Source organism: Sinohyriopsis cumingii, chromosome 8 (genome assembly GCF_028554795.1).
Source record: "Sinohyriopsis cumingii isolate HCF-2022 chromosome 8, ASM2855479v2, whole genome shotgun sequence".
NCBI classification, from domain to species: domain Eukaryota; kingdom Metazoa; phylum Mollusca; class Bivalvia; order Unionida; family Unionidae; genus Sinohyriopsis; species Sinohyriopsis cumingii.
The window spans coordinates 13,973,121-13,998,808 of NC_142968.1; the positions used below are offsets into that span (position 1 = coordinate 13,973,121).

The 25,688-nt window shown below is 34.4% G+C and overlaps 1 protein-coding gene across 1 annotated transcript in view; it reads right to left on the reverse strand.

The window, feature by feature from the left end:
* The window catches only part of LOC149793009 (uncharacterized), a 96,568-nt gene that overhangs the window by 53,371 nt on the left and 17,509 nt on the right, over nt 1–25,688 (reverse strand). Inside the window, exons 9-16 of the mRNA XM_089968936.1 lie at nt 22,112–22,253; nt 19,787–19,915; nt 18,154–18,279; nt 16,625–16,713; nt 10,311–10,389; nt 8,786–8,940; nt 7,174–7,314; nt 6,235–6,357 (exon numbers count right to left, since the gene is read on the reverse strand). Coding sequence (XP_089825062.1) covers nt 6,235–6,357; nt 7,174–7,314; nt 8,786–8,940; nt 10,311–10,389; nt 16,625–16,713; nt 18,154–18,279; nt 19,787–19,915; nt 22,112–22,253 — 984 coding nt within the window. The remainder of the gene's footprint in view (nt 1–6,234; nt 6,358–7,173; nt 7,315–8,785; nt 8,941–10,310; nt 10,390–16,624; nt 16,714–18,153; nt 18,280–19,786; nt 19,916–22,111; nt 22,254–25,688) is intronic.

A 25,688-nucleotide genomic window follows, 5' to 3' on the forward strand; every position in this document is an offset into this window, starting at 1 on the left:
TATAAAGGTATTGCATGTGTGTACAGGGGGAGGGGTCAAGCTTTGCCAGATTTTTGTGTTTGTACTAAATGGATGGTCCCAAGCAATATGACTGAAGAATTGTTAAAGTTACATTAAAAAATCAAAATCACATCACACATCACATCATAACAACACTGTCATGACAATATAGAACTGTATCATGCCTGAAGGATATAAAGGTGTCTGTCTGTATATTGGGTCATGTTTTAAACATATACACATTTTCCTCAATACCTAAAATTTACATTATGTTCAATATCTCAAATTTAAAGTCTTCAAAGCATTAAACAATAGGCCCAAGCCAACCCCAAGAAAGGTATAAGCATAATTAGTAATACATAATGTGCTTGGTCTGAGTGTTGTATCACATCACTATTGTATTAAACCCCAAGAAAGGTACAAGCATAATTAGTAATACATAATGTGCTTGGTCTGAGTGTTGTATCACATCACTATTATATTCATAGCTGCCAACCTTTCAGACACACAATTAGTGAAAATAGGGATAAAAAGTCGTGAATTTGGACATGAATTAGTGAAAAATACCATGACAATAACTCCATCCACTCTGACCACTCCATCCACTCTGACCATCAATACTACACTATATCAAGTTCGCAATATAAAACTAAAATACTACATATATGCAGAAATATTTATTTAACAAGACATGATACTGTGGCAGACTTGAACTTCCTCAACTGCTTGATCGTAAATTTGTTTTTCTAAACAGGTCAGACTTCTTGCCTGCTGTTTGATCTTGGTGACTAAAATTGCTGAAAAGTTTCTGCAGCTAAGGAGGCCCTAAAGTCTGTCTTATTTTTCCTCACTAGAGAAAATGTCACTGTTGCTGTGAGGACATTGCACATGAGCTTCAGCACTTTTGGTTCTTCCACAGGAAAATTTGGAAGCGATTTTCGAGTCCGGGAACATTTCTCAGAACAAATGTTTAGCATGGTCTCCAGTTGATAAAGGTAGATTGTGTTCGACAAGAAAACTCACAAATAATGCTTCAGTGTTGGTAGCTTGCATGTCTTCCACCGATGGCTTAAAATATTCCTGAGCTGAAATCTGAGAATTCTTAATTTTCCCAACTTCTACATGTTTTTTGCAACCGACGTGCTTCCTCACATTGTCTCTGCGATGGCACACTGAGTGCAAAAAAGCATGATGAATATCAATGTTTAATGGCAGAATGCATGGCCAATTTTTTATATATTCCAAATTAAACTTCATTTTTTTAGTAATACATTTATTTTTCCTTGGTGGTGAAGACATTTTCAAGATCTTACATGTGATGCTGAATGATAACTCAAATCAGTGTTGGTGATGCATGCGTGGGGCAAAATTCCGGTTAGGCCCCAGTTTCTCTCAAAAGCATTTGTAAAACTACTCTTATACATATAGATTAAAATAGGCTAAAATGCTTGCTACTGGGCCAACTGTACTAATCGGCTGTAGATCTACTAATATCGTGACCAGCAGTACCGGACCGTTTTGGCAACTGCGAATATCATGACTAGCACTTAACGGAAAATCGGTTATTTTACTAAAGATTTAAAATAATTGCGGACTGGAGAATTCGTGAATTTTCGGCTTGCAGCGTGAATCTGTGAATTGCTGAAAAAGTCGTGAAATTCACACCAAATTCGTGAGGGTTGGCAGCTATGTATATTCAACCCTATGAAAGGTATAAGCATAATTAGTAATACATTATGTGCTTGTTTGATGTTGTATCACATCACTATTGTATTCAACCCTACGAGGTGAAAAAAGCATAATGAGTACACCAGAAGTGTACTGATTGGCATATATGAAGTAAGCCTGATTTCACCAAGCAGGCTTATGTAGTACTTACTGTAGGAACATAACTTAGGTAATCTATCTTCCAAAGTTTATATCATGTTGACTTCATCTATTTTACTACATCATAATGAAAAACTTTGCCTAAAGGTAAAGGCATATCTCATTATGTCAGCCAATCAGATGCAAGGTATCACAAAAATTAAGTCAGCCAATCAGATGTAAGGCATCTCTTTAAGTCAGCCAATCAGATGCATGGTATCTCATAAAGCAAAGTTCAGCCAGTTAGGTAGAAATCTATTGTTTTACTAATCATAGATCTTGCTCATAGCCAAACTCATCCAACAGCTTCACAATATAAGACTATTTACCAAGTTATAAATCAGATCAGATTGTTGCTAGATTGCAGACAAGTGATGTGATACAACACTCACACCAAGCACATAATGTATTACTAATTATGCTTATACCTTTCTTAGGGTTGAATACAATAGTGATGTGATACAACACTCACACCAAGCACATAATGTATTACTAATTATGCTTATACCTTTCTTAGGGTTGAATACAATAGTGATGTGATACAACACTCAGACCAAGCACATAATGTATTACTAATTATGCTTATACCTTTCTTAGGGTTGAATACAATAGTGATGTGATACAACACTCAGACTAAGCACATTATGTATTACTAATAATGCTTATACCTTTCTTAGGGTTGAATACAATAGTGATGTGATACAACACACACACCAAGCACATAATGTATTACTAATTATGCTTATACCTTTCTTAGGGTTGAATACAATAGTGATGTGATACAACACTCAGACCAAGCACATAATGTATTACTAATTTTGCTTATACCTTTCTTAGGGTTGAATACAATAGTGATGTGATACAACACTCAGACTAAGCACATTATGTATTACTAATAATGCTTATACCTTTCTTGGGGTTGAATACAATAGTGATGTGATACAACACACACACCAAGCACATAATGTATTACTAATTATGCTTATACCTTTCTTAGGGTTGAATACAATAGTGATGTGATACAACACTCAGACTAAGCACATTATGTATTACTAATAATGCTTATACCTTTCTTGGGGTTGAATACAATAGTGATGTGATACAACACACACACCAAGCACATAATGTATTACTAATTATGCTTATACCTTTCTTAGGGTTGAATACAATAGTGATGTGATACAACACTCAGACCAAGCACATAATGTATTACTAATTTTGCTTATACCTTTCTTGGGGTTGAATACAATAGTGATGTTATACAACACTCAGACTAAGCACATTATGTATTACTAATAATGCTTATACCTTTCTTGGGGTTGAATACAATAGTGATGTGATACAACACACACACCAAGCACATAATGTATTACTAATTATGCTTATACCTTTCTTAGGGTTGAATACAATAGTGATGTGATACAACACTCAGACCAAGCACATAATGTATTACTAATTATGCTTATACCTTTCTTGGGGTTGAATACAATAGTGATGTGATACAACACTCAGACCAAGCACATAATGTATTACTAATTATGCTTATACCTTTCTTAGGGTTGAATACAATAGTGATGTGATACAACACTCAGACCAAGCACATAATGTATTACTAATTATGCTTATACCTTTCTTGGGGTTGAATACAATAGTGATGTGATACAACACTCACACCAAGCACATAATGTATTACTAATTATGCTTATACCTTTCTTGGGGTTGAATACAATAGTGATGTGATACAACGCTCACACCAAGCACATAATGTATTACTAATTATGCTTATACCTTTCTTAGGGTTGAATACAATAGTGATGTGATACAACACTCACACCAAGCACATAATGTATTACTAATTATGCTTATACCTTTGTTGGGGTTGAATACAATAGTAATGTGATACAACACTCAGACCAAGCACATAATGTATTACTAATTATGCTTATACCTTTCTTAGGGTTGAATACAATAGTGATGTGATACAACACTCAGACTGAGCACATAATGTATTACTAATTATGCTTATACCTTTCTTAGAGTTGAATACAATAGTGATGTGATACAACACTCACACTGAGCACATAATGTATTACTAATTATGCTTATACGGTGAGCGCTTTAGTTCACTCGGCCACTCGGGGCCCCACAATGATTGTAAGTACATTTATTTTACTTAGTAATATGGGAATATGTACTTGTGTATACAATGACTGTAAGTACATTCATTTTACTCAGCTATATGGGAATATGTACTTGTGTAAACAATGATTGTAAGTACATTCATTTTACTCAGCTATATGGGAATATGTACTTGTGTATTCAATGACTGTAAGTACATTCATTTTACTTAGTGATATGGGAATATGTACTTGTGTATTCAATGACTGTAAGTACATTCATTTTACTTAGTAATATGGGAATATGTACTTGTGTATACAATGACTGTAAGTACATTCATTTTACTTAGTAATATGGGAATATGTACTTGTGTATTCAATGACTGTAAGTACATTCATTTTACTTAGTAATATGGGAATATGTACTTGTGTATTCAATGACTGTAAGTACATTCATTTTACTCAGCTATATGGGAATATGTACTTGTGTAAACAATGATTGTAAGTACATTCATTTTACTCAGCTATATGGGAATATGTACTTGTGTATACAATGACTGTAAGTACATTCATTTTACTCAGCTATATGGGAATATGTACTTGTGTAAACAATGATTGTAAGTACATTCATTTTACTCAGCTATATGGGAATATGTACTTGTGTATTCAATGACTGTAAGTACATTCATTTTACTTAGTAATATGGGAATATGTACTTGTGTATTCAATGACTGTAAGTACATTCATTTTACTTAGTAATATGGGAATATGTACTTGTGTATACAATGACTGTAAGTACATTTATTTTACTTAGTAATATGGGAATATGTACTTGTGTATTCAATGACTGTAAATACATTCATTTTACTTAGTAATATGGGAATATGTACTTGTGTATACAATGACTGTAAGTACATTCATTTTACTCAGCTATATGGGAATATGTACTTGTGTAAACAATGATTGTAAGTACATTCATTTTACTCAGCTATATGGGAATATGTACTTGTGTATTCAATGACTGTAAGTACATTCATTTTACTTAGTGATATGGGAATATGTACTTGTGTATTCAATGACTGTAAGTACATTCATTTTACTTAGTAATATGGGAATATGTACTTGTGTATACAATGACTGTAAGTACATTCATTTTACTTAGTAATATGGGAATATGTACTTGTGTATTCAATGACTGTAAGTACATTCATTTTACTTAGTAATATGGGAATATGTACTTGTGTATTCAATGACTGTAAGTACATTCATTTTACTCAGCTATATGGGAATATGTACTTGTGTAAACAATGATTGTAAGTACATTCATTTTACTCAGCTATATGGGAATATGTACTTGTGTATACAATGACTGTAAGTACATTCATTTTACTCAGCTATATGGGAATATGTACTTGTGTAAACAATGATTGTAAGTACATTCATTTTACTCAGCTATATGGGAATATGTACTTGTGTATTCAATGACTGTAAGTACATTCATTTTACTTAGTAATATGGGAATATGTACTTGTGTATTCAATGACTGTAAGTACATTCATTTTACTTAGTAATATGGGAATATGTACTTGTGTATACAATGACTGTAAGTACATTTATTTTACTTAGTAATATGGGAATATGTACTTGTGTATTCAATGACTGTAAATACATTCATTTTACTTAGTAATATGGGAATATGTACTTGTGTATACAATGACTGTAAGTACATTCATTTTACTCAGCTATATGGGAACATGTACTTGTGTATTCAATGACTGTAAGTACATTCATTTTACTTAGTAATATGGGAATATGTACTTGTGTAAACAATGATTGTAAGTACATTCGTTTTACTCAGCTATATGGGAATATGTACTTGTGTATTCAATGATAGTATGTTTATTTTACTCAGCTATATGGGAATATATACTTGTGTATACAATCATTGTAAGTACATTCGTTTTACTCAACTGAGAAATTGGAGGCATAGCTATGAGTTCAAGTATGTATAAAGACAGATTTCTTTTCTATATTAAGACTTACATTCCATTCCAAATGGAGTGCAATTGCTGGAATGCACAAGCAGTGGCAGATTTAGAAACTGAATTAACTAGTTCTTGCTGGAACACTTACTCCCAATGTTACTGTTTGCAACAAGTGCCTCCAAAAGATAAACACCTTTCATCATTCATTTGTCATAAAGATTCAACAAGTTAGCAATATAACTTTTGTTCATCAATGATGCACTTACTGATCATCCTCATTTCCAAGCCCCAGCCGGCCATCAGCTCCCATACCCCAGGTGAAAACCTCTCCTTCTGCACCTACAACTGCAACATGATGTGGACCACAGGCCAGAGAGATCACATCCACGCTGTAATACAAGTAGTTCTGTTTTAATGTCACACAGTACAACACAGGCTACAGAGATCACATCCAAGCTGTAATACAAGTAGTTCTGTTTTAATGTGACACAATACAACACAGGCTACAGAGATCACATCCACGCTGTAATACAAGTAGTTCTGTTTTAATGTCACACAATACAACACAGGCTACAGAGATCACATCCACGCTGTAATACAAGTAGTTTTGTTTTAATGTTACACAATATTGTGAAACATAAAAGCAAGTATACATTTAGACAGTGTCATAGATCTCACTTACCGTTTGATTTTAACTGATATTTGTGACACACACCCCTTACGAATGCGATGATCATTATAATCATGTATCCAGGTCTAGTTCAGATGCATGCAAATGCAAGGTTGGTAGTCTTATTTTCTGCAACAAAAAGGCCCTCACACCACCATCAGAGTCATCTAAGTATGTTATGCAAGATGTAAGAATTTGTGTGAAATCTTTATAATGTTACATCAAACTGTACAAAGTTTTGAGCATTCTCAGCCTTTAAAAATTATTAAATAGAAGTATGCCTATTGATAGATGCAATACATTTGTGTGTGTGTTTGGGATTTTTAATGTAGCTTTAACATGTTTTCAGTCATATCGCTATGATGTCTGCTGTGTGGCAGTTTATAGTGATGTCAGCTGTTAGTACCATTATTATAAGTCTTTGGTATGACTCGGCCGGGGTTTGAACCCATGACCTCCCGCATCCGAGACAGACACTCTAACTACTATGCCACTGGAGTGGTTCAATAAATTTGTGACTTGAGCTGCTGAATACCTAAGTAGTGATTCTATCAGGCGTGGTCGGTAAATTGAGGAGAAGTCACCATGACCAAGACAACCAGTCGATCCATCTCCACACGTCAGCACAATTCCATTGTCACTGGAGAACACACTAAAACCATCTCCACAGCAGGCTCTAAAATAAATAGCACAGCAGAAACAAAATACTAATAATGAACCATTTCTAAAATACTGCAGACTTTATCTTGAAATTGTGCTACTTTAATAAAATTTCATCCAATTTAACAATATCTATCAGTGCATACTGCTTAATAATAAATCCTGTTTAAAATGCAAAAAATCAAATTCACCTTTTAAGCACTGCTTATTTCTGTTTGATAATGTAATTATTCTAAAGAAAACAAACCTGCGAAAGCTTGTACCTGTATGGGAAAGCGTGCATGAATCTGAATGCACAAATGCATTATGCCTTGACAAAAAAGTGTGTGATATATATGTTTGTGATAAGGATATTTTAAAGTAGCTTTAAAAATTTTTCAGTCATATCACTACATTTGTCTGCAGTGTGGCATTTACAGTGATGTCGAGCGCTGGGGCATCATGCTGCAGACATGTAGCATGATGTCCCATCCAGTCACATTATCCTGACTCCAGGCTGACCAGTCCTAACACTAACCTCTTAATGCTGATCGCCTAGCAAGGCAGCTGTTAGTACCAATTTTTTATAAGTCTTTGGTATGACTTGGCTGGGGTTCAAACAAGGCAGGTGGTCTAACCACTAGAGCACTGTAGCAGTCCTGATTTGATAAAAATCATGGGACATCTGAGATTTGAGAATACACAGAACTTCAGATGATGACCATAACAGGTATCAGGTTTCACAGCAATTCATCAAAAACTAAAAAACAAATTGCATTTTACAATATTTTGTCATACACTGGATTCAGCTGCATGACAAAAATGGCAATAACTCTTGCAAAACTTTTGTGGACAAAATGGTTTGTCTAAAAACACATCAACAGATCTTGAAGATAAGATGTACAAAATTTCATGGTGACCAATTAAGAATTGAGGCCAGTTGCATTTCATTAGATTCTATCATATACTACATAGCTCCAATGAAAGATGAGCAGAACCTCTGACACAAACTGCAACAGCACATTTTATTGAAACACATCATGTGATGACTTCAACATCAGCCAAGCTTCATGACTAAACTGTGACTAGCTGCATTCACAAGACTGTCGTAAAATGGCAGTAACTCTTATAAAAATTGCAGGACCTTTGTAATTTGTTAGTATACACATCTATAGATGATGACCATAACGGTTGACCAAGTTTTGATGGCAATCCATTAAAACTGCAGGACTAGTTGCGTTCACAAGATTATGTGATGGACTAAAGATGGAGAGATGGAAGGACAGACAAATGGATGGACGTCAATCCAAGATACCCCTGCCTCTCTCTATAAACAAAACAGGGGTATAAAAACCTACCTTAGATGTGGTGGGAATAACCACCACATGTGTTGGAATTAAGTATCAATCACAAAGCAGCAAAGGTGTTAAAGCAAGTGTAATCCAACTGAAATTTTTACATCTTTTGGGGGGATAAGATGTACAAAGGGATATAAGATAGAACCTTACCGAGATATAGATTTTCCCTTTAGGGAATCCACAAGTTCTGGTTTTAATCTTGACTTTGTATCTCCATGACCCAGCTGTCCCCTACTTCCCTCTCCCCAGGTAAACACCTGCTTGTCACCTGTAACAACAATCACATGATCTGCACCTGCCACTGCCTGAAAAAGGATATTTTAGTGTATGCATCGGAACCTTGATACAAGTGGTATACAGTGCTGAGCAAATACAAGCTGACATGTGAAACCTGTATTCAAAACACGGCTCTGGTGAAATAATATATTTTACCTACAAAGAGATCCATAGAAAGTTATATGACTTACAAAGATTTTAATGTAAAATCTCAACATTAATGGCAATACAGATGCAGCCATATGTGATTGAAAATACACACATAATACAAGCTTGAACAGACATCCAATGTTACCTCTGCAACCCCTGCTGCTAATTGAACACCAAGAACCAGGATGCAGAACTTGTAACAAGTATTTGGCATACACTCCTCGCTAACTTGAAAGTAAGCATGTTCCAAAACAGAGTATGCTGGAGTAAGTACTAACTTGCAAGTTAGCATGTTTTAAAATGGTGACCATTGAAATAAATACTTAGCTCTCCTATCATCATTCTGACTAACAATACCAGTGTGACATTAAAAATCACAAATATATGAACAAATATGTTTATAAAGCATGCTTCAACTGTTTGAATAAAGGTGAATGGGTCACATGACTGGGTACATATTACAAGAAAATAATCAAAATTCAGTTTGTTATGGTGGTTGCCATGACAAGATTTCAGTTTTTTTTCTTGCTTCCTCTATTCCCTGATCAAAATCAAACTTTTCGCACATGATAATCCTTCCTATTTGGAGTCATTGAAATTATATTTACTGAAAAAGAAGCTCATACACAAGTGATACACAGTGATCAACTCTACTTATTAAATGCTTGCCTTCATTTCATACATACAGATTATCATAATACAGTAAAGTATCAGCATCATTATATTTTCACAAATTTACTATTTTAGAAAGCATATTGAACTTATATAATTTTAGCACCTGGTTATACCAATTGTTTTGCTTCCTTAATTTCAACAAGACATAATTTTCACAATTTCAGAATCAACCAAGAAAGTTGCAAAAATTGAATGATTCCAACATTTCCTGATGTACAAATATTGGATTTGATCTGAAACCAGCTATCAGAGTCACCAGTATTAGACCAATGATCAAGATGAAGAATGAAAAACTCATTGTAAAATTTTACACTGATTAACATGAGCACTAAGTTGACCAAAATACTGTAACAATATATCTGAGGGGATTATGTACCTGAATTTTCAGCTTGTAGATTGTAAGCACTATTTGAACCAGCTGAAATTTTAAACTTGAAACAGTGTGGCATGTATTCCATAAAAGCAGCACAAAATCCCATTCCAGTGCAAGACATATATAGGGAGAGAGGAAATTTAAACAAGGAACCAAACAGCAAGAACTCTGCAGTATATTATGATAGAAAAATAGACTTACTGTCATTATCTTGATTTTTGAAGGAAGCTGAATTGGAGATAAGGTGGCAGTCGCACTCTCAAAGTAGTAGAAAACAGACCTGCAAACAAAAGTTTCTTTAAAATCTGATCACCAGCAATGTTGTGCCATCTGAAATACACATCTCATTTAAAGATTGAATGACTTTATAAAAAATCTGTTCAATTTATATGATTCAACTGCGATAAAAAAATGTTCTTATCCATAATTATTGAACTCAACATAGATACTGACATTGAATTCTATATGCAAATATTTTCTTGCATTGAAAAACAAAATCCATATTAATATTCTAATATAAAATACTGAATGTAGTGAATGTTCAAAGTTTACATACCTGGCTTCACTAAACATAAGGGGGCCCCGAGTGGCCGAGTGTTCTAAAGCGTTCTCCGTTACAGATCACTGCCATCTCACCTCTGTCTGTGTGGGTTTGAGTTTCGGATTCGGCCAATGTGGGTATGTGAGAAAGCTTGCCAGTAGCTTCTCGTGGGTCGGTGGTTCTTTCTGGGGATTTCATGGGATCTTCCTCCACCATTAATACTGGCCGCCATGTATGGGCTATTGTGTGCTGAAAAATGGCGTTAAACCCAACAACAACAACAACAACATTGTATACACAAGTACGTAGACTTTATTTACCACAAGTACAGTTGCACAACTTTAGTTCCAAACCCTATGCAACTCAATGGCTTGTTGCTGTCTCTCAACTTGATGTAATTCTTGGAAAATTTCCATTTCACATGACGGCAATTATATCTCCTCCCACGAGACATACTCAAATTGGCACACGATGTCCAATAAACACAACTGTGTCCTTTCCAGCTTTTATTCACAAGTATCTGAATACTCCTTTTCATTCTTCTGTGTTGATAATTAACACTGTTTTAGAAGTTTATTTTCCCTTTCATCTTAAACATGCATCGCTTTCTAGATGCCATCTAAAAAAAATTCTATAATCAACAGTTTGATCATGCAGATGCTTTGCATGAACAAATAGGTGCAGTTTAAAGCATCTGGGGTGCTGCTGTAAAGTTAGTCTGGTTCCCTGACTTATTTCACTAATCCTAATATGAAACCCGGATCCATATCAAACACAGATGAATCAATTTTCCTGATTTTTTGGCAACTATCATTTTTCTGTACTTTTTGCTTGTATGCTGAAAGTCCGTATTTCAAGGGCAATTTTTGTAAGACTTACAGCAAAATCGTAAGAGTTGGCAGGTCTGCTAAGTGAGAGAGAATTATATTGAGGAATGTTCTCCCTTTATAATACTGCCTAAGGCAGATACACGAATGCTGTAAAAGTGACCCGCATTACAAGTCTGTGTGTATGTGTAATTTGGATTTTTAATATAACTTGAAAAAAAATTCAGTCATATCTCTGCAATGTCTGTAGTGCGGCAGTATATAGTGATGTCTAGCACTGGGGCATCATGCTCCAGACATGTAGCATGATGTCCCACCCAGTCACATTATCCTGACACCAGCCCGACCAGTCCTAACACTAACCTCTTAATGCTGAGCATCTAGCAAGGCAGCTGTTAGTACCATTTTTATAAGTCTTTGGTATGATTCAGTCGGGGTTTGAACCCATGACCTCCCACGCACCATAAGAGAGAGAGTTATGCTGAGGAATGTTTCCTCTTTATAATGCTGCCCATAGGAATCATTTAAATGCCATAAAAGTGACCCACATTATAAGTGAGACATAATTAATCTGAGGAATGATCCTCTTTTATAATGCTCCCCATGGGAAATACAAATGACATTACAAATGAAGGAACCTTATAATGAAGGATTGCCATATTTTATGGTGGATTCTTTGGCATCATAATTTAAAAATGTTAAAGCCCTTGATACCAAAGCACTGCCTGTTAAATTCTATTCAGTGCTTTATTGAAAATTGCTTTAAAAGCTTTTATATAGCAGTGGCCATATTTGATTCTCATCATTTGTACAAATATGAAAGGACCTTTATGCCATGATGAAATTTTGTTGAATTTTGTTTTACAGTTTATGAGAGGAAGTCATTTCAAGGTTTTATATATTTAGTAATGGTGGCCATATTGTATGGTGGACTGACATCATTTGCACAGCTTTGAAAGTCTTTCTGACAAATTTGGTCAAATTATAATGAGTGGCTTTGAGAAGAAGTTGTTTAAAGTCTTTTAAACTTTTTAGCAATGTCAGCCATATTTGGTGGTGGACTGGCATTTGTGCAAACTTCAAAGCTCTTTGTTCCAGAATTTCTGCCAAATTTTGGTTGAAATTGATCCAGTTTTTTTAGAAGAAATTTAAAATAACAAATACTGTTAAAAGAAACTTGATTCTCAACTAATGACATATGCCAAACACCATCATCATGAGCTATATATAGACAACAAACTGCTATGCTCCTCTACTTACCTGTGTTAAGATTCACACACACACACACACACACACACACACACACACACACACACACACACTAATTACCTGTGTAAAGATTTCCATGTTTCTCATGAGTACACATAAAAACAAAACTTTGATGTCTTGAACACAAATTTAACAATCTCCTACACATCAGTGAAAATGTCCATTGTATCAATTGATAAGTAATTAAGTTTCATAGTGTCCATTGTATCAACTGATAAGTGATTAAGTTTCATAGAGAAACACTGATCTTTGCTTAGCTTATTCAAACAGCATGAAAAGTCACAATGGGTAACAATGATAAGAAAAGTTTACCTGTGCTTGCAATTGGTTAATCAGGTTTGTGCATATTCATGCGATAATAGAAAATCTCTGCACAGAGAGTTATGGGGACACAGGGCTATAAAATAAGCTACAGCTGAAACAGAATTTGAATATTCATCAATGCTGATAATAGTATCAAATCCATCCTCTTTTCTATTTCCACCTACATATTTCCTGACACCCCAAGTCCCAGCCATGCCTCATTTAAAATATTTTGAAGTAAGTCATCTAATTAAAGAACATTGCAGAGGTCTTGAGTACATGAATGTATGTGCTATTTTCCCCTTTTATATTCAAACACAGTACAAATATAAATGTTTCTTGACTGCAACTGCAGAAGACAGAGAGTAATGGGTAAAAACTTGATTACTTATTCAGTTAAATGCATGGACTATCTCCCAAATTTCTCCGGGAAGCGATTTGTTCACTTCCAGAATCACCTGGACATCTGATACATTTGATTAAATTTGGATATGTTTATCACCAGACATGTTTGAGAGGACTGACCTTTTGAGTGACTATAATATGTCTGATGAAGACATTGGGATTTTCTGCTTTGCCTATACAAACTTATATTCAAACTTGATAAATAATTGTCCTGGGTGAAACCCACACATGGAGATAGACCTAATCTTGTATGAAGGATTACCATAGGTGAGAAATAACCTTGTGACTTTTGTAAAAGGTGTAAAGAAACCTCTACCAGAGCAAGGTACTTCGGAACTAATTCCCCGCTTCAACCAAATTTGGAAGTAGACCATTCTGTTTCATGGGTAAAGCAGGAGAAAAAGTGAAATAATCCCCAAGCAAATTGGAATAAATGCTAATAACTATGGCTTGGTCCTAATGCACAGCAAAAACAGTAACAAGCTTTATTGTAAGAACAGACAATCGACCCTACAACTTCAATGGTTCTTTCCCAAAGCCATATCAACTGGCCCATGTACTTCTTACTGATGCAAAACTGACATCTACTTACTAGTCCCTTTTCTTTATTTTCTTAAAAGTCATTAATGCCAATGTCTGGAGAGCCTGTGAAGAAACACACTTCACAATCTTTCTAATATGTGATGATCTCAGTTAGGCAATTCTACATTCCCCACTTACTAACCTGAGATCTTGATCTACTAATACAAGATCTCGGTTCGTATTTCTAAATCTCAATATCTCAATTCACAGATAAGTAAACCAAGATCTCACATTATCAAACCCAAATCTTATATATTAGAAAAATGTCACATGGTCCTTACAGGGGGTCTGGAGACATCTGTCCTTAAACTGAAATCAATATCATCATGGGGGAGGGGCCGATTGATTGGCCTAGACGACTGTCAAACTGATGGCTTATTGATTCTGAGAATGTATGGAATGGATCAATAGTGGAAGTATTTAACTTGCTGTCTGGGTACAAAGGTCAGTGTAAATAAATGAATTTGCTACAAAAACTGACTTTTGTGAATCATTTGACACTGAAAATTTGCCTCCATATGGTTGTTTTCTACTGCAGCCAGTAATGTCAGAAAATAAAAAGTGGCAGAGAACAACTTATTGGCCAACTGTGACCTGTTTGTAGATTTGTGATGTCAGTTGTACTTAACTGAAACCAGTTTTTGAGGACAGCAATTTTCTATTCTGATATAAGCCTGAAAATAATCTCCTTGATTTATTTGTAATTGATCATGTATAAATAGCAATCATACAAGTTTTGCTATTTGCACAACTTGCTGAAGCATTTAGGAAAGAATCTGAACAATTGGGCCTAAATTCCATGATCAAATTTCAATAAATGTTGACACATAACAAAACAAGTACAATCCATATACACCTCTCCCTCAATAACTCGCACACATCGGGGTCCACAAACACAGACCGCACTATAAGCAAGGCGCAAGTTACCGAGGTACCTCCAAAAACTGAAAAAAATCACTTTGACATCGATAAAGCCGTAAAGGTGGGAGGGAGTGTCATTAGGGAACTGGGCTGTTTAATGACTGAATCCTCATTTTACAATCACGTCGATAATAATTTTTAATAATGCGCTTTTTCTAATGAAGTTGTTCGTTATTCTGTTTAAATAACATTTTTTTTTTCAAAATATCCAACATATGAAAGATCGTTCCAACTGGTTTGAACAAAAATCACATGTACATGAAAAATCTGTGTATTACGTCACTGCTTTTTGTTTTCTTGATGAGTCTGGTTCCTGTAGTGGTGTTTAATAGTATCCTGCCAAATCAGTAGTCCATAATTTGGGAACTAGACTAACTGTTGATACACCACCAAACAAGATTCCTTTTATTCAAAAACATGTGACATTTTTCCCTGACATGTCTACGTCGAAACTCAATTTTTTATTGTTCAATTAGTACAATGTTAATGTCGTGATTTAATTGGAAGTAATAATGAAATTTCTTATCATTGCTGAGGATATCTCTAAATGCCAGTTCAAGAATTCTCTGAAACTCGCTTGCCCACAATGGTCTGTATCTGTGAAATCAAGCTCTATATTTTACAATATATTCATTTCGCTTGGCTGCCTTGTTATCTTTGATCACAGTTATGAAAGAGTCAGTTAATTTAAGGTAGTCTCTGTTACATACACAATAGCGTCTATTACAGTGTTCGATTGATGAAATGAAGTGAGTTCACCCGACATACGACTGAGGCTGCTAGATTTTAAGTTAGTCTGATTTTTGTGCCTTTTAACTTTTCTTTTATTCCACCTCCTTTTTTATTATTCAAAAGACATAATTAACATGACAATAAAAAGGAGGCCAGCTTTTAATTCAGTGCAACAATACAACAAATACTTCCGCAAGTCAGTTATCAAAACACGGTCAGCACTTAATTAGGTTCTCAGAGAAACATTAGCAGACATAGCTGTTACGATAGATTGACGCATTTTACGTTTAATTACAAGAGGACACATTGCATTTATGACGATTACACTTAAAAGGAACTAAAAGATGGTACTAGAACATAAATTTCAATTGATAAAATTTTTTATTTAATTTGTATTTATTTATTAAAGTACTGCCTCCACTCGGCGTAAGTGACATTTTCATTGATCAAAATTTCCTTACATATCATTAATTGTGGTGTACTAGGAATGTCGTTTGGAAAAAACATGTAAAAAATTGTATGAGCTATTTTTAAATTTGACATTTCATAGTGTTGATTACAATATCCAGGTCCTATCTACCGTTTTCAATGATAAAACAAGTGATACATCAAAGTTTCCATTACCAACTTTGATCGCAATTTTCTTCAGGTTCAACAAATAGGGATAAATGTTTGGGGCATTTTCAGGTTTAAAAAATGGGATCCATGCCTGACACCGCATTATAAGCAGGTTCGCGAGTTATCAGGATGTGAGTTATCGAGGGAGTGGTGTATTTAATCAGCTGGATATGAAACTTTGCATCCAAACAAAAAATATAGATTTCACCCTAAATATATTAGTGCTACCTAGTGCTACAGAAGGAGAATAATGTACAAAATATACATAAAATGATAATTCAAGGATCCATAAAAAAAACAGCTGATCATTAACAGACCTGGTTTTCTTTTTGGAGTTGGCACTTCCAGCCGAGGTAGTTAACTCCTCCTCATTGTCAGTGACTGCATCAACATACTGATTCATCATCTGCAGATATGATTATCATTGTTATTATTATCACCATCATCATCACTACAATCACCATCATATTTATCAAAATTGTGTGACATGTGTATAACATCATTCTAGCTAGATCCTTCAAAATGACACCACAACAGGTATAAAAAGTCACTGAATGGGTTGCTTAATGAAGCTCATAAAAGACATAAATTAAGAAACCGATTTCAAAAAATTTCTTTGTCATGCAAGATCCTCTACTTATATTAGTTAATTATTATCAGTATTATTATTATTCTAGAAGTTTCCATTTAAACATATGCAAGAGAGTGCATCTTTAAAGTAGAAACAATTTGTACAATGATAACTGTCATTCAAGTTTTAAATTTTTCACATTTAGGACAGGGTATCTATTTAGCTTTAAGCTTGACTGCCTGATTATTTGGTAAAATGATACACATACTGATCTGTTCAAATTTGTTAAAGTATTTCATTTTCTTGCCTCAAAAAAACACATTATTATTGTATTAATTACTACTACTAAATTATGATAAATTGCTGGTTGATTGTGAATATCAATGCAACTATTGATTTGAAAATACAAACTTTAAGGACAAAAGCAGAGCATGAAATCTCAAAGCACATAATGTCATTATCATTCCCAACATATACGGTGATCCTCATGAAAGTTTCTCATAAAGTGAGATGGGGTGGAGGTGAGTGTACCTCAAAGAGAGCTGTTTTAAGTGATATTTGCCGTATATTGTAGATTCTTTTATCATCAACAACAGGTTTCTCATAGATAAATTAGGATGAATCTTGCACTCTGGGGTCATGCTGGATTAAGAAAATTAAGTAAAATGACACCCCTATGGTTTAATTAGCACAAAGTGATGGGAAAATAGGGAGAAGTGAATTACAGGTAAAAAGTACTAAAATACACAAAATACTCACAATATTTTATGAAAATATAAATCCTTTTTTAATCTGAATTTGAAAAACTTCTCAACAGCTTTTTTAATAGCTCAAGATAGAAACCTCAACAACAGGTGACTGTTATCAAAATCAAGTGACTAATATTCATCAAAGACAAATCATTGGATCCTGCATAGTTTAATGTCAAATGTTGGATAAACATTAATCTATTCATGGTTTGCAGTCTCATAACTTCTCTAATGATACAGTATTTGGTTTCACGGTTTAAAATGCTTGGGATTTCACACATTTCCCAGAACTTCACTCTTGTACAGTTGTGGTAATCTAATGCATTAGAATAAAAGTTGATTTAAAAGCATGTTCCTGCTGTTTTATGCCTATAAACGTAAGTTTTATTACTAAATTTATAATTCTGGGAAAGATATAAATGGAATCAGTGGAGAGATAGGCAATTGCAAAGACATCTTTACTTTCCAGGGCATGCTGAAGTGGAATCTTGTGAATAAGGGTGTCCTCTGGCTATAAAATTCTCACCTGTGGCAGTCTGGTATACAGCAGTTCAGTAGCTGAGGGTCTCTCATCAGGATTTTGTTTCAGCATGTCCATTATTAAGTCTTTAAACTCCTGTGAGTAGTTCCCCTTGACAGGAGCAAACTGACCCTGGAAAAGACAGTAAACTTTTCAATTCCCTGATGGACAAGAATTTCATAGTTCCTTGAAATCAGACTTAAATCATACAATTATTCAAACCCATTTATAGTGAACATTTATGGTTCACCAAGTTTATCATTAAAAAGCAATAATTTTGGTACAATCTGGGATAAGTACATTATGTTATATTTTTGTTTCAACTTATAGCACAAGTCACATGGGTCATGTAATCGCATTTACTGATTAAGTTTATAAAACAATTTTATTTTTAAAATTTAATTGTAATATAGTTATAGCAAAGTTTATTAAATCATGAATTTTGAGTGATCTACACATTAATTGTCATAACAAAATTTTCAGATGAAAATTATCGATTGATATGGACTTTTACAATGGCAGTTCTGCATCACACTGGGTCAAGAAAGTTGATACTGGATTACTAATGAAGGGGGAATCAAGGTATGATCTCATGAACAAGAAGCCATGCACATCTTCATTCATCTCCTTTATGGATTGAACGGGATACAGGAGTAACATACAGTAAGTTTTATTCTTTCTGCATATGACATCTCTCTTCAAACTGATAATTTAGCATGATGTAAAATTTAAAATAAATCTGAATTGACATATGTGTTTCTAGTCTTTTACGTATACAAAAGCACATATTTGTATGGGAAAAATTGGTATTATGAATGAATAAAAAAAAAGACATGACATACCATACAGAATATATGAATGAAGTTACATCAAGAAGTTACATAATTTATTCCAATTTATCGGACTTGTGTGCTGATTTTTTTTCCTGCCGGTGTTTTCCTAGGCTTTGTTTATAAATGACAACATTGTCGCGTTTCTGTTTATATGTGTAGTACAACTTTTTCCCAACTGCAGGCATGTTCCCTCTTATATCATAGCGTGACAAAACTGGTTTAAATGAGATCACCCCACCTGCTTGACTGCTTAAAAATGTCGAAGTACATTATCACTGAATCTACCGTTAAACCTATTTCAAGGAATTTATACAATAGTCTTCAATGGAATTTTGATGGACAAGGCGCGAAATAAAGTGAATAAATGCCATTTAAGGATATGTGTAATCAAATTCTCCAAAATGACACCTGTAGCTGCAGAAAGTGACTTAAAGTGCATTCATGAGCTATGTGACTTGTACTACTGATAAGTCTTTCAGGAAATATTAATCTGGGCTTGTTTAAAGTAAATTCCATTTTGCGGCACAATTTTTCCCCACAAAAGCAATATTTATTGAGCAATTTTTTGTTTTGAAATTTTAAATTTTTAAAACTTATGAGAAAAGAATAAGTTCATACTGATGAAGAGTTTAATAATATTCAAGCATCCATGCATTGCTCTATTTATAATTGCTGTTTATGAAAAGGTCATTCAACCAATCTGCACCATGCATTTCCTATAGTGAACATGGGCAAATATTTTTTCCCTCAAATTAGAGCAACTGGTTAAATGATTATTGGTTTAAATAAGATATATAAATACTCACCTTCATTATTTTATTAACTAGAGCAGGCAGGTTTGATCCTTCAAAGGTTTTCTGCAGACAGGCCATTTCATAGAGGATACAGCCCAAGGCCCAAATGTCAGACTTGTCATTGTATGGCTTACCTTCACACTGAAATAATACAGCATGACTGTAGTTTTTCTCCAATGAAAGGACTAGCTGATTCTCTACCCTTTTAGGAATCTTTTTCTAAAATATCAGATGCAAGACGTTTTATTTTTAACATTTCTTGTCTGGGTAACAAAACACTAGCTTTAAATCAGCTACTTTTATTGACATGTACAATTTATGACACCAAAATAACAGAATTTTACCTATCAAAGACCAGTTTGCTACTGGATTTTAGGGGGCCCCAAGTGGCTGAGTGGTCTAAAGCGCACACCGTTCCGGATCACTGCCATCTCACCTCTGTCTGCGTGGGTTCGAGTCCAAGGCTCGGCTAGCGTGGGTATGTGGGAAAGCCTGCCAGTAGCTTCTTGTGGGTCGGTGGTTCTTCCCTGGGTTTTCCAGGGCTCTTCCTCCACCATTAATACTGGCCGCCATGTATAGCCTATCTTGTGCTGAAAAATGGCGTTAAACCCTAGAACAACAACAACAACAACTGGATTTTAGAAAAGAAAACATTACAGATGCCTGGGAGAGACATACTGACTGAAAGAAATGTCTTTTTAAATGACTTAAGTTCAGAACTTGGAGCTTCAAGTCAATCTAATTAAAATCCAGATCTATTTAACCATACGTAGATCTTACAATCACTGATACAAGGCCATGTTCTGTTGACCTTTGATTTATTAAACATGTGACAGCCTTCATAATGCTGAAAGTAAAACACATCTTTTGGTACATATTGCCAATGATAACTCTTCATAACACAAATTGTAATGCTTTATATGATAGGCTACTAAAAATACGCAGACAGGGAATTCCAAAAGTCACCAGAACATCAAATGTTATTGATGCCTGTCATATCTCTGTTATGTCAGAGATCGCAATTTTAATCCAACCTAAAATATTCAGCCATGGTTGTAGAGATGAGACATATAAAACTAATACAATCTTGGTAAGTAAACTTCCACAAAATCACCTCCTCTGTGACCTAAATTCATTTGCACACTGGTAACATATTTTGGTCCGGAAGAGGTTGTTCTAATACTCCAATACTAAACAAACCGCTGTATACACATCACCTGTATAAAATGGACAAAATTTTGGACATCCAACAGGGTCCTGTTTAGGGAACTTGTACTGTACTGTATTAGTGATCAGGAGACATATCAGGTGTACTCAGTTATAAGTTTGGTCCAACTACAAGTTAACACAGACCCTAATCTGATGACACATAATGCACTGGCAGATCAGGGTCTGTGTTTGCTTGTTCTACTAATTACTCCTAATAAACTGCATAGACCCAGATTTGTTGGCAAATTGTTGATGGCAGACCCAGGGTAAATGCAGTTCCTGAGTAAGATAATTAATGTGAGTACAGATAATCTCCATCATTTCCTCTGTATCATTTAAAATGAGTGGGATAACTCAGTTAGCAAAGCATCTGACTTGCAGTTGTGGGTCGCAAATTCAAACCTCATTGCTAATGGACTCACTGCTAATGGACTCATTGTTCACTGCTAATGGACTCATTGTTCATTGCTAATGGACTCATTGTTCACTGTTAATGGACTCACTGTTCACTGCTAATGGACTCACTGTTCACTGCTAATGGACTCACTTTTCATTGCTAATGGACTCTCTGTTCACCGCTAATGGACTATTTTCAGTACTCTTCAGCCAGGTATCTAACCTCAGGTAATTCTTGTATATATGTCATAGAGTATGACCTTATGAGACACTCAAGTGTATACATACGTGTCTCATAAATACAGTCAATGACAATGTAGATATGTAGATATTGTTATTAACATCTGCAATGTTTCTAATAAGTTTTTTTTTTATTCACAAGACAAATTCTGCTAGTCTATAAACAGTAATCTTTATTGTAAACTAAACTTCTTGTATTCTTTCTAATGATGCAAAAAACCTTTTGTATTACTAAAGCAGTACCTATATGCCATGCTTTTCTTTCTTTGTACAAAATGAGTAAAAACTAATATTTCATCTGAGTTAGTGTGAAATAAGAAAATCTAATACTCCGGATGATGATTTACTGGCAGGAATTTGGCAAAGCCTCATTTCCTGAATACAACATCTGACCCTTGGGTTTTAGTTCCCAATCTCATGCTAATGTGTACCATGGACTCTATTATTTCTACTTAGGCTTTGCAGAAGAGACAACAAGGTATGTGCACTCACCATCTCTGGGCTGATGTAGTAGGGTGTACCCAACACAGTGTTAGCTCCATTGTTAGATCCACTCATTACCTTTGAGATTCCAAAGTCCCCCACCTTTACTACCCCCTCTTTTGTCAGGAAAATATTAGCTGTCTTCAAATCTCTAAAAAAAAAATTTTAAAAATAAAGTGACTAAGGGAAGAATGTACAACAATAGGTGCAGTGACCTTATTTTACTGTACAGAGAATAACGTACAGGATTTGTCTATACATAATGTGTTCCTTTAATAATATCTGCCATAGCACAGAGATCAAGATATGAATTTAATACAATAATACTGAACTCTTTGGTTTTGAACTAACTCAATATTTAAAAATTTGATATGGAGTATTTTGTTAACATCACAGAACATGAACTTGCACCATGACACAGTCTTAATCATTTAGATGCTAATTATGCTGTTTTAAATGTATCAGACAGTTTAGTAACCAAGATAAACCAAGATAAATTAAGCATATTTAATTATATAGCTCTATTTATTCTTACAGCAATCAACCACTACTATTTCAAAAATGCATGAACATCTTAACTTTGACTTGTGGCACAGTATCTACTGTTCAAAACATGAAATCACAGGATATGGTCTTTACTTGCTGCAATGTTGGATTAAAAGCTTGAAATTGTTTTGCATAATTTGAACTCATGAAAATAAGCAAATATGCTACATATAACCAGATCTCTGATAGCACAATATGATAACTTATCTAAGTCATATAGCCAGATCTCTGATGGCATAATATGATAACTTATCTAAGTCATATAGCTAGATCTCTGATGGCATAATATGATAACTTATCTAAGTTATAGCTAGACCTCTGATGGCATAATATGATAACTTATCTAAGTCATATAGCCAGATCTCTGATGGCATAATATGATAACTTATCTAAGTCATATAGCCAGATCTCTGATGGCATAATATGATAACTTATCTAAGTCATATAGCCAGAGCTCTGATGGCATAATATAACTTATCTAAGTCATATAGCCAGATCTCTGATGGCATAATATGATAACTTATCTAAGTCATATAGCCAGATCTCTGATGGCATAAAATGATAACTTATCTAAGTCATATTGCCAGAGTTCTGATGGCATAATATAACTTATCTACGTCATATAGCTAGATCTCTGATGGCATAATATGATAACTTATCTAAGTCATATAGCTAGATCTCTGATGGCATAAAATGATAACTTATCTAAGTCATATAGCCAGATCTCTGATGGCATAATATAACTTATCTAAGTCATATAGCATATAGCTAGATCTCTGATGGCATAATATGACAACTTATCTAAGTCATATAGCTAGATCTCTGATGGCATAATATGATAACTTATCTAAGTCATATAGCCAGATCTCTGATGGCATAATATGATAACTTATCTAAGTCATATAGCTAGACGTCTGATGACATAATATAACTTATCTAAGTCATATAGCCAAATCTCTGATGGCACAATATGATAACTTATCTAAGTCATATAGCTAGATCTCTGATGGCATAATATGATAACTTATCTAAGTTATAGCTAGATCTCTGATGGCATAATATAACTTATCTAAGTCATATAGCCAGATCTCTGATGGCACAATATGATAACTTATCTAAGTCATATAGCTAGATCTCTGATGGCATAATATAACTTATCTAAGTCATATAGCTAGATCTCTGATGGAATAATATAACTTATCTAAGTCATATAGCTAGATCTCTGATGGCATAATACGATAACTTATCTAAGTCATATAGCCAGATCTCTGATGGCATAATATAACTTATCTAAGTCATATAGCTAGATCTCTGATGACATAATATAACTTATCTAAGTCATATAGCTAGATCTCTGATGGCATAATATAACTTATCTCAGTCATATAGCTAGATCTCTGATGGCATAATATAACTTATCTAAGTCATATAGCCAGATCTCTGATGGCATAATATAACTTATCTAAGTCATATAGCTAGACGTCTGATGACATAATATGATAACTTATCTATGTCATATAGCCAGATCTCTGATGGCATAATATAACTTATCTAAGTCATATAGCCAGATCTCTGATGGCATAATATAACTTATCTAAGTCATATAGCTAGATCTCTGATGGCATAATATAACTTATCTAAGTCATATAGCCAGATCTCTGCTGGCATAATATAACTTATCTAAGTCATATAGCTAGATCTCTGATGGCATAATATAACTTATCTAAGTCATATAGCCAGATCTCTGCTGGCATAATATAACTTATCTAAGTCATATAACTAGATCTCTGATGGCATAATATAACTTATCTAAGTCATATAGCCAGATCTCTGATGGCATAATATAACTTATCTAAGTCATATAGCTAGATCTCTGATGGCATAAAATGATAACTTATCTAAGTCATATAGCCAGATCTCTGATGGCATAATATAACTTATCTAAGTCATATAGCCAGATCTCTGCTGGCATAATATAACTTATCTAAGTCATATAGCTAGATCTCTGATGGCATAATATAACTTATCTAAGTCATATAGCCAGATCTCTGCTGGCATAATATAACTTATCTAAGTCATATAGCTAGATCTCTGATGGCATAAAATGATAACTTATCTAAGTCAAAGCCATATCCATCATTTGATGTAAAACATGTACTCTGTACTCATAAATAGTTTGGGTAAGTTTAAATTCATCATAATAAGGGTGTACTGACAATAATATACATGTCTATTGTGCAGTATATTTTGTTCATGTGCTCACGTGCAGTATAATGTGCCTTCTTTACATGTGTGGTACAGTGTATCCCCCAGGGGTGTAAAATTGAGGATTTGAAAAAAACACCTTGGTGTCAAAATTAGGGGTCAAATAAAAAATGTGGGGGTTAAAATAATGTACTAACAAATTTTCATCTGACCCCTACTTTTTCAGCTTGAAATAGGATATTGCAAATTGCATAACATACTCTCTCTAAACAAACAAATAAACCAACATGCATAATTTACAAACAAATGCATTGTCCATTCAAAGAATAATTCTATTAGTTCATTTCTCTTTTAGTTTAAAGTCATACTTTTAACAGTCTCCTTATAATCTTTTTGTGCATGTGTGGTGATTTGGATTTTTAACGTAGTTTTAACAATTTTTCAGTCTTATCGCTACGATGTTTGCAGTGTGACAGTTTATAGTAATGTCTAGCACTAGGGCATCATGTCACAGACATGTAGCATGATGTCCCACCCACCCAGACACATTATCTTGACACCAGGCCGACCAGTCATAACACTAACATCTTAATGCTGAGTGACAAGCGAGGCAGCTGTTAGTATCCTTTTTATAAGTCTTTGGTATGACCTGGCCGAGGATAGAACCCATGACCTCCCGCATTTGAGACGGACACTCTAACCACTAGGTCACCGGAGTGGTTATAATCTTTTTGTAACAATATTATAGACCAACACATTACATATAAGCCAATACAAAAAGCCAAATAAATCTTTTTAACCAAATGGCAGTTAATTGACTGCCTGTCATAAAATG